The sequence below is a fragment of the Rutidosis leptorrhynchoides genome, chromosome 1, assembly GCF_046630445.1.
Source record: "Rutidosis leptorrhynchoides isolate AG116_Rl617_1_P2 chromosome 1, CSIRO_AGI_Rlap_v1, whole genome shotgun sequence".
Classification (NCBI taxonomy): domain Eukaryota; kingdom Viridiplantae; phylum Streptophyta; class Magnoliopsida; order Asterales; family Asteraceae; genus Rutidosis; species Rutidosis leptorrhynchoides.
The window spans coordinates 460,666,148-460,677,704 of NC_092333.1; the positions used below are offsets into that span (position 1 = coordinate 460,666,148).

The 11,557-nt window shown below is 33.0% G+C and overlaps 1 protein-coding gene across 3 annotated transcripts; it reads left to right on the top strand.

The window, feature by feature from the left end:
• The first annotated feature begins 2,191 nt into the window (after positions 1-2,191).
• LOC139874134 (SPX domain-containing membrane protein At4g22990-like) lies at positions 2,192-8,449 on the top strand. Of its 3 annotated transcripts, none has more exons than XM_071861647.1 (11): positions 2,192-2,292; positions 3,510-3,602; positions 3,799-3,919; positions 4,356-4,721; positions 4,837-4,941; positions 5,240-5,700; positions 6,080-6,378; positions 6,635-6,798; positions 7,309-7,499; positions 7,579-7,712; positions 8,071-8,449. In XM_071861647.1, the coding sequence occupies exons 2-11, from the start codon at positions 3,550-3,552 to the stop codon at positions 8,307-8,309; spliced, it is 2,133 nt and encodes a 710-aa protein (XP_071717748.1). In that variant the 5' UTR covers positions 2,192-2,292; positions 3,510-3,549; the 3' UTR covers positions 8,310-8,449. The 3 variants fall into 3 exon arrangements, with proteins under 3 accessions (XP_071717748.1, XP_071717749.1, XP_071717750.1); XM_071861648.1 differs by having other exon boundaries at positions 2,195-2,292; positions 4,356-4,670; XM_071861649.1 differs by lacking the exons at positions 2,192-2,292; positions 3,510-3,602; positions 3,799-3,919 and adding an exon at positions 3,991-4,260.
• Positions 8,450-11,557: the final 3,108 nt, after the last annotated feature.

Here is an 11,557-nt window from a genome sequence, read left to right on the forward strand (position 1 = left end):
ACTTGAAGATAGAACTTAAGAGAGATCAATTAGATGAAGAAAATTAAAGAATGAAAGTGTTTGTAGGTGTTTTTGGTCGTTGGTGTATGGATTAGATATAAAGGATATGTAATTTTGTTTTCATGTAAATAAGTCATGAATGATTACTCATATTTTTGTAATTTTATGAGATATTTCATGCTAGTTGCCAAATGATGGTTCCCACATGTGTTAGGTGACTCACATGGGCTGCTAAAAGCTGATCATTGGAGTGTATATACCAATATTACATACATCTAAAAGCTGTGTATTGTACGAGTACGAATACGGGTGCATACGAGTAGAATTGTTGATGAAACTGAACGAGGATGTAATTGTAAGCATTTTTGTTAAGTAGAAGTATTTTGATAAGTGTCTTGAAGTCTTTCAAAAGTGTATGAATACATATTAAAACACTACATGTATATACATTTTAACTGAGTCGTTAAGTCATCGTTAGTCGTTACATGTAAGTGTTGTTTTGAAACCTTTAGGTTAACGATCTTGTTAAATGTTGTTAACCCAATGTTTATAATATCAAATGAGATTTTAAATTATTATATTATCATGATATTATGATGTACGAATATCTCTTAATATGATCTATATACATTAAATGTCGTTACAACGATAATCGTTACATATATGTCTCGTTTCAAAATCATTAAGTTAGTAGTCTTATTTTTACATATGTAGTTCATTGTTAATACACTTAATGATATATTTACTTATCATTTAACATAATTAACCAAGTGTATCAATATCTTAATATGATTCATATGTACCTAGTAAGAAGTTATAACGATAATCGTTATATATATCGTTTTCGAGTTACTTAATTTAATAGTCTCATTTTTATGTATATAACTCATTGTTAAAATACCTAATGAGATACATACTTATAATAAAATCATGTTAACTATATATATAACCATATATATGTCATCGTATAGTTTTTACAAGTTTTAACGTTCGTGAATCACCGGTCAACTTGGGTGGTCATTTGTCTATATGAAACCTATTCCAATTAATCAAGTCTTAATAAGTTTGATTGCTTAACATGTTGGAAACACTTAATCATGTAAATATCAATTTCATTTAATATATATAAACATGGAAAAGTTCGGGTCACTACAGCTAATAGCTCCAAAATCTGTCTAAAATTTTATGTGCAAGTGTTATTGACCAAACAACAGTGATGTTATTGACCAAACAGCAGTGATAATGGAGCAATCGATAGCATCAAGATGCGCTGATAAAATATTCTCTGAATTAGGCTCCTTTTAAGGAGGAAAACATATTAGAAAACGTTAACTCAAAACCTACACCGTCAATTATCTCAAGAAACGCTGATAAAAGCGCATGTACTGATGCACATAAAAGCGCACATAATAAAGAACCAGGAATTTCGTCAAACACAGTGAAAAGGTTGATCTTCCAATCGAAGCGCAACAAAAATTGCGCGAACTTGGTTATGGAGTCCATTAGGACTTAACCATACATGGGGGGAGTTGATCATATGCGTAGTCACGCATATGAAATAAATCTCATAAGTTGCGCCACTAAGACTGCCCAAGTAACAAGGTATGCGCAATAAGTTGCGTATTGGACGCATGGTTTGATAGCGTGTGTTCACGCATCACTTAACTGTAATTTGTAGGATTCGATATCATTAAAGCGCATACCGCATATATTTGGAAACCCCTCTAAATAAGAGGTTTGAGCACTCATTTGTGGTTGTTGAACCTTGATTCCTCGAGAGTATATTATCATTATGTTCAAGCTAATTCAAATCATTCTGACACTTTAATAAAGGTAATTTAAAGGTTAAGACTGGGATAGGGTGATTGACCATTCGAAATGAGATTTTCGAATGAAATAAAATTATAAGGTCTCCAAAACATATCAACAACACCAACCTCATTGCATCCTAATTTGACTTTATGGTTGAATTTAGGCTCGATCAATTGTAAATTGTAAATCAAGTTGTCCTTGACCGTCTGATTCATGAGTCGATGAAGGTTAGATACGTCAGCTTTCAAGCGTACATCCATGAATTTAAGAAAAATTCGTTTACGATCGATAATACACACACAAAAAATATGACAAATGCATTACTGTTGTATGTGATATTACCTACACATTCAATTTTTAATATAGTGACCTTTCTACATCTAAAAGGACACTTCCTCCATCTCACTTTTTCTCTATATAATCTCCTCATTTTGTTTATTTGTAGGTTGCAAGGATTCTTCAAAAGGCTACCTTTTCAGAGTAAGTCCATATATAAATATTTGTTATTTATCTTCATCAATTATTACTTTGCCTGCAAAGTTTATATAAGTAGATGAAGATGACACATCTATCCGGTACACTTTGATATATCCATCAAAAGATTATGCATTGAAATGTTATATTGTATATATACATAATGCACAATTTTACCGAATTAATTAAAATTTATGATTGATATGTCACTGCCTTAAGTATATCTATATAATTCTATGGATTTTTCAAGATTTGTTTGGCATAATTTACAATTTCATTTAACGTATATCAAAAAATTAAAATTTAACCCTTCAAAATAACTTATATTTTTGTTCCCATCATTTGATACATAATAAAGTGGAGGAAAATAATTGATTTTTCATCACCACATAAATGGTCCACTTTTGATTAAAATCAAACGTGACATTTTACCCCATATTGTGTATTAAAATGCTAGTCCTAATTATCTTGGAACGGAAAAATCAATACTAAAAAATCATTAATAGTGAATATTCAAATGGTCCACTCGATATTAGACCCCATATATATCCCAACTATTACATTTTCCCCAACCAACCAAAAATAATATATATTTTTGGATAAATATTAAATTAAGATTTTAAGGAATATTGTTAATAAACGATCTTTTTGTTACTCTAAAAGAAAATTTGTTTCTTTAATTAGCCAATAAATGTTTTGAGGCATTATACAAAGACAAAAAATTTGTCATATTGTCCCTTAACATAAAAGTTTGTTGTATTTTGGTTTTGCATATGTCCTAAGCCGAGTTTTACTCTTCGTGTTCTTGTAAGGGGTTCCCCTAAGGGGCTCGTGTTATATATTTTTTGCTTTTCGAAAAAAAAAAATAAAAAAAAATTTTGGTTTTGCATATATGTAAAATACACGGACACGTATACTTATGTAATCAAATTCTAATGGCAAATGTAGCACTGCATGTTACTCATGTTACTACCTTACAAAAATCCACCACTGTTAATATCTATATACTCTCATTTCATGTTCATATTTGAATAACAAAATTTGACTTTTTTTTTTTTTTATCAAAGGTAGAATAAAATTATGAACCCAAAATGAGATTAATTTCTACAGTCTAAAAAAAAATAATTGATAAACTATTATTGGTTTTTATGTGCTTGTTTAATAAGGAGTTGTACTATATATAGGCCGGTACTAATAATTATATTTTGTCTATTTTTTTACAGAAGGGTGTACTATATTTTTTTGGTCACTTAACATTCAAGAATGGTTGCATTTGGTAAAAAGTTGAAGGAATTGCAGATCCAAGAATGGCAAGGGTAACGTTCTTAAATTCCTTAATTAGTATTTATTATACTCCGTATATCTTTAAGTTAAAAAAAGAATTACTCTGTATTATATTACCAATCTTGCAGCATGCTTTGTCAAAATAGTACTGTATATAATTACCAAATGCAGTTCCTACTTTTATAGATTATTGGTATTCAAGTTTACTTATTGTGTATTTGTTTGTAGATATTACATAGATTACAAGATACTAAAGAAGAAAGTAAAGCGTTACACTCAACAAAATGAGGTTGTTGTTCAGGATCGCGATTATGTTCTACGTGATTTCTCCCAAATGCTTGATGAACAGGTATATATGTGTCTATAACACCGTTGAAAAATCTCATATCGGTTTTGCACATGACATATGTTGGGTCCATAAAAAATCATTGGCCTTTATAGATACAACATATTATTGGACTACATATCATCTCAAGATAGCCTAGTTGTCACTAGAGTCTCAGATTCAAACCTCAGTAGCAGCATATCGATGAAAGCCTTCATGTCAGCCTTTAAACAAGTGAATGGATTTTTTTTTCCCGATGGCCAGAGAAAAGGGTCAAAAACAGTAATAACCCGGTTATGCAATGTAAAAACCGCGTAGTCTGAACAGAAAAACCTGATATGTCTCACAAGAGAACTAAATTTGTAGTTAAGCGCCTTACCAGAATGGTTTTTTAGTTGCCAAGTTCATTTATATTACAAGGTTGTATTAATTTGATTTACTTAATCTTGTTCCATTTCAGATTGAGAAGGTTGTTCTTTTTTTATTAATACGACAAGGTCAACTCGCGAGTAGACTATCAGCTCTTGCTGACCATTATGATGAGTCCCTTTCCGATGAACCGCGTCATGAATCAATAATGGAACTACGAGAATCATATCGAGACGTAGGAAGAGATCTTTTGAGGCTCTTATTCTTTGTTGAAATGAACGCTATTGGACTAAGGAAGATTCTTAAGAAGTTTGATAAGCGGTTTGGATATAGATTCACAGATTACTACGTCAAGACTCGAGCAAACCATCCTTATTCTCAACTCCGACAAGTGTTTAAGCACGTGGTAAAACACTATAAACATAAAAAAGAAAAAACAATCACCTGTGTTTGTACGGTGTGTGTGTGTATATATATATATATATATATGTGTGTGTGTGTGTGTGTATATATATATATATATATATATATATATATATATATATTACTTTATGCACTACTTATTTGTGCAGGGTGTATCAGCAGTTGTGGGATCAATAACTAGGAACCTTGCGGATCTGCAAGATAATAACAGACGTTACGTATCAATTTATGATTATCCAACTCTTCATATCTCGGTATTAATGAGGATTTCTTCATACTGTAAATTCCATATATTTATTAGAAATGGCAAAATGGGCGGGTCTTACATGTCATGTGCTGGATCAAATTGGGTTCCTTTTTCGTACGGGTCAAACTGGCGGTTGGGTTGTCCCAAAACACCTTTTCTCTTATTTCACCATATTATGTAAGTAGACATTGTGTTAGATATGCTTACGAATGTTATAATTTACATGTTTAATATACATGGGTATAAATTGCCACCCTTAAGACTTATGCAGAATACCTTATAATCATTCTTACTGTAAAATACAGGATCCTATAATTGAATCAATTAAAGAAGCTGAAAGTCGACTAATGAACTCGACCGACTTCCTTCACTACTTGGGAAAACATGCATTTATTATGCAAGACGAGTTACCATCGCCTTCATCAAAAGAACATCATGTTATGAACGAGCGTTACCATTTTATGTCGCTTATTTTAAACTTGGTGAATACTTTTTTGTATATGGTCAATACATACATTATTGTCCCAACAGCGGACGATTATTCTATGAGCCTAGGAGCTGCAGCGACCGTTTGTGGGGTCGTGATTGGATCAATGGCTGTGGCACAAGTTTTCTCATCGGTTTATTTTAGTGCTTGGTCTAATAAATCGTATATCCGGCCTCTTATATTCAGCAGCATTGTTCTTCTTATGGGCAACACTATGTATGCCCTTGCTTATGATCTTAACTCGATATATGTTCTTCTCGTTGGACGTTTGTTCTGCGGGTAAGTTAAGTCCTCTCTTGTAGGGACATTTAAGTGTTGTTTGTTTTTTACTCTGCATACCTAATTATGTCTTATGTCTGCGGACGGGCGGGCGGGCGTGCGGACATTTTTGTTGCACCTGCTGACTGTTTGTTTTTTCGAAGAAAAAAGATAAAATAATATCTTATTTTGTCTGTAATCATGCAACATTATAAATGTGCTTCTAATTGTTGCATACAAATAAATCTGAAATCTTCAGACAGTTTTTTTTTTTTTTTTTCTGAGTAATTTGAAAAAGCATAATAATAATTTGACTAATTTCAAAGCAAAAATGAATATGTCTAGCCGTATGTTTGAAAATAAGTGTTTGTTCTGACTAGTGGAACTGATTGTTTGATAGACTAGGATCAGCTCGAGCGGTTAACAGGCGTTATATAAGCGATTGTGTGCCTCTAAAACTAAGAATGAAAGCATCTGCTGGTTTTGTGAGTGCTAGTGCCCTTGGAATGGCGTGTGGTCCAGCTCTTGCGTGTCTATTTCAAACGCAATTTAAGATCTTTGGGCTCACCTTTAACCAGGACACTTTACCTGGATGGTTCATGGCATTTGCATGGTTCGTCTATTTACTATGGTTATCGGTGTCTTTCAGAGAGCCTCCACTTCATAAACAAGAGATTATCGGAAAACACGAATCATCTGGTATGCTGTTCGCCAATTTTTAACTTAATCGTGACGTTGTTATTGTAGTCATAAATAACACATTTAACTATACATGTATATATAACTTTGTTAAAATGAACCAACCAGTACTACTAATATGACCCATTTCAAATTTTCAACTTGTATGGACACATTTGACCCGTTACCCAAGTTGCTTATTCTGCCACTTTTAATTCAGAAAGGAAAAGAAAACAAACTTGAAAGGATTAGTTGTTTTGTATGTTGTTATGGGCAGATACCGTTGTAGAAACCGGTCTCGCTGAGCCATTACTTTTGGGTTTGGAGAAAATTCAACAAGATGAAGATGAAAAACAAAAATGTGATGAATCATCTGAGGGAAGTCGTAAGCCCGTGACATCTATTATGTCTGCATATCGGTTGCTTACTCCATCTGTCAAGGTTTATTTCCATCTTTCCTTATAAAAATCAAAATGGGCCAAGTTTAAAAGTTAGCTACTTTTTGGATAAAGAATGGTTTAATGGGTCACTTAGGTCTAATGGGTTGAAGGCCACCAAAAAGTGTATGTAAAACGCCTAAACATAGTAAATCGTTCTATTTCTTGACGTAAAGTTATCATCATTAAAGTATCACTTTCTTAATCATAATTAACACATTAATTATTTATAAAACTTCAGAAAAGAATACAAGTGTTTATGGATTGGGTGACCTGTTTTGACCTGTACTCAAATATAACTCCTTTTGACTTGTTACCCAACTTGCATGAACCGCCTATGTTGCACCTTATATAAAATCAAAGCGACTACCCACTTTCCGATAACTCTAAGCTGCCCGTAAAGCGGGTAGTCGCTCTGGGATTAGTCAGCTCGCAAAGCGAGTCGGATACCAGGTATAACCAAAACAAACAAAAATATCATAAATTTTATATTCAAATTATTTGTTTTAAACAGGTTCAATTGATTATTTACTTCATGCTCAAATATGCAATGGAGATTTTACTGGCTGAATCGAGTGTCATCACGGAGTACTACTTTATATGGTCAACGAGCAAAGTGTGCATGTTTCTTGCTTGTCTTGGACTGACTGTTCTTCCTGTAAGCATATTCGTTGGGAGCTACATCTGTAATGTTTTTGAAGAAAGGTAAAAAAAACATTTATAACCTTCAACAGAAAAATAAATGGATAAAAATAGTTAACTTGAGGTTTGACTTTCAATACAGACAAGTTTTGGTGGCTTCAGAGATAATGGTATGCTTGGGTATCGTCTTAAGTTTTCAAGTGTTCGTTCCGTATTCAGCACCTCAATACATTTTCTCAGCTCTTCTAACATTTGTGTCTGCTGAAGTTCTCGAAGGTACATGATAAGCCGGGTCGGTTTAGTAATAGGTCAAAATGGGCCTGGTTGACCCGCAACTCCTTTTTTTCATTGCAAAGTTTTTAAAGTATCTAAGCGCTATTAAATGTGAGTCCAAAATTAGTCTCTGATTATCTTTGAGAAAAACCAGAATAAGGAGGTAATATGACTTAAGACTAGACTTTGGGCTACTTTTAACTACATTTCACCATTAAAGAGTAATTGGGTCAAAATAGCACCCCTCTTTTTATCTTGGATTTTTCCTGTACACTCATAAAGTCCTGAATGGATGTTCTTTCATTATATAATTGAGCGGTTAAATTGTAACGCATCATGACTTTTGATGTTCGATCTTTAGGTGTTAACTTGTCGCTACTATCAAGGGTGATGTCATCTCGCTTATCTCGTGGGACCTACAATGGGGGACTACTATCTACAGAAGCTGGGACATTAGCACGAGTGGTTGCAGACGGAACAATAACGCTAGCAGGATATTGGGGTATGAATAAACTGTTGAATATCACCTTAGTTCCGTCGCTCGTTATCTGTGTGTCCACCATAGTAGCTACCTTTTTTACTTACAACTCGCTTTATTAACTAAGGAACAATAGTACATATATGACAAGTACAAGCAACTTTGGGTTGTGTATGTAAGTGTAAATAGCAGGTGTTAACAAGATAATTAAAGACTGTAATAGATTTGTATTGATCAGTTTTTTTTATAAGACTTTGAATTGATACAACTGTGTTGTTGTTTATTGCATTTGCTAAGTGTGCTTATATGCACATACTATACAACAGCTAATTCTACTTTGGAGTTAGGTGATTCGTGCAGCAGCGTATACGAAATAGTTATATATTTACTACGAAATACTATTAAATACGATACAATTTTACACAAGTTATTTATTTATTTATAGAGTGGATATACCTAAACCTTGCTACAACACTTATAGGCAGTGTACCTAATCGTACAGTACAGGGATACAGTAAACAAGTTTAACGCTATAATTATTTTAACCTATAATTGTAAATATATATATATATATATATATATATATATATATATATATATATATATATATATAAAAGTAGTATTATTATTATAAAAGGGGATTTTTACCGTTTAATAACCGGTTTGTCGATTTTATGTCTTTAGTCACAATTAAAACCTAATGTAAAATATTAAATATAAATAACTTAATTTAAAGCGTAAAGTAAATGACGATAAATAAAATTGCGATAAATAAAATGACGATAAATAAAATTGCGATAATTAAAATGACGGTAAATAAAGTACGATAAGATATAAAATAAAGGAATTATGCTTATTTAAACTTCCGTAATCATGATGTTCGACGTGTTGATTTTAGTTTATTACCATGGGTTAATTGTCCTTTGTCCTAGATTATTCGATATGTCCATACGGTTTTGTCCATAATAGTCCATCAGTCATAAATATAAAGTGCCAGAGTCTTCGTCAAATTATCCTTATACCCGAAGTCAAATATTCCAACTAATTGGGGATTCGAACTGTAACAAGGTCTTAATACTTTGTTTAATGAATACACCAGGTTATCGACTGCGTGTAATCCAAGGTTTTACTACTTTGTTAATAATTACACCAATTACCCTTGAATGTAATCCACCCCTGTTTTAATGAGTCCATTAACTATTAATCAATCCCCGTGTCCGGTAAAATGAACGATAATTCGTATTTATAGATATCCCGCCCACCGTACCCGATTAAGCGTATGTGATTATATATAGATACGTCAAATTGTAATCTTTATATTAAATTAATGAGGTATCATTTAGTTAATATAAAGCCCATTAATAGCTCATAGTCCAATTTCCACAAGTGTCGTTCTTTTGTCCAAACCCCAATTATAGTACAAAGCCCAATTACCCCGTCTTTAATATTTTGCCTAACATCACGATTACTTCGATTAAAATAAGCATAATAATAACTTAGCTACGAGACATTAATTTAAAAAGGTTGAACATCACTTACAATGAGTATTAATAGCGTAGCGTTACACGGACAGAATTTCGACTTACAAACTTAAAACAATCGCCACTATAACCTTATTATTATTAATCTTAAATTAAAATTAAAATTAAAATATAAATATAAATATAAATTGAGAAGAGTGAGAGATAGATAAAAGGAGTACATAAATCGGCCGAAAACGTTGCAATTTATAGAATGTGAATTGCTACAGTGATCCATGCGATCGCATGGCTTTTGTGCTTCCTGGCCATGCGATCGCATGGCCCCCTAGGACAGCTCACATTCGCTTGTTTTCTTGTTGCCGACGGTTTTATTAAATATAATATATATATATATATATAATTTTAAGAATTATTTATATATTATATTATATTTATGTGCATAGTTGACTTGTAATTTTCGCTCCGTTGCGTCGCGCGTTGAAAGTTGGTTCATGTCCCGGTTCCGGATTTTCGAACGTCCTTGCGTACTATTTAATATCTTGTACTTTGCGTTTCGCGGATCGTACTCTTGTAACTTTTAGACGTTTCTCATCAATAAATTGAACCACTTTGATTGTTCTTTGTACTTTTTAGCCTTTTAGTCGTTTGCGTCTTCAAATCGTCGAATCTGTCTTTTGTCTTCACCTTTTATTATTTAAATGAATATCACTTGTAAATAGAACAATTGCAACCAAAAGCTTGTCTTTCTTGAAGAATAATGCTATGAAATATATGTTCGTTTTTAGCATTATCAAATATTTCCACACTTGAGCGTTGCTTGTCCTCAAGCAATATAGAACTTGAATATAACTTTACTAGAATCACTTCTTTATTCTTCACACTTTGTACATCAGTGATTTTAATACAGCGGTATGAACAATGATAGTAACGTTGTGGTTTACAGTCCCACATGACTATAAAAATTTAGATCCTTAAGGAAATTGGATCTCTATGAAAACATTTGATCTTTTTGAAAATTCAATCAAGATTTTAACCTAGACAAGTTTTCCGAAAAAACCCTTCACCTGTGTTTGCAAAACGTTTTTGTGGGTTTTGTGGGTTTCAGATTTGAAAATTTTAGCTCAAAACTTGCGGTTTTGTGTCACCCACTTGCTAACCTTGTATTGGGAAAGCAACACGTCCAGTATACTTGCTCCGTATATTATCTTTCGGTAAACTACCGTCCGGTTGTAAAGGAAAGCATTGAACAAGCAACTGTTAAGGCAATGTCCCGTAACATGCTTTTGATTATGGTCTATATCATGTCGGATGCAATTACTATCCTTTGTAGGAGCAATAGTAAAGATCACCCTATAATTTTTCGGTCTGGCACAAGGTCCTGTCTTCGACCATGCTATGCAACCACCGTTCTTACGGTTGACACCCGATTTGGTTCAGGTGACCTAATGAATTCCGGTGAATTCTTAGGATTTTACGTTCAATGGTAATGAACGCATTGAAAATAGGGTTTTCAGAAAACAAATCGGTTTGTAATTTGATCAAAATATTTTCTCGTTCAAGCTCGAGTTTAGATATCATCGAATTCCATGAGTTTGAATTCTCAATCTTTAAGGTCAATCTCAAGGATTGAGTAATATCAGGCTTAAAAGCTGTTTTTTGATCTTTAAGGAGATTATCCTTTCTGGGGATCTGATTCATTAGTCTTATAATCTAATTTGCACGGTTCCCCCCATTGTACGAGACAGATCCTCTCATGGTTAGGATAAGTCTGACCACTTGGCGACCCTGTTTGATGCTGAGGTCCGTGGATTTCCAGCTGATTTTCGAGAAAACTTTTCAAGGTTTTTCGTAGACTCTACAACTGGTCTGGACGACAACTTCCTGACCTA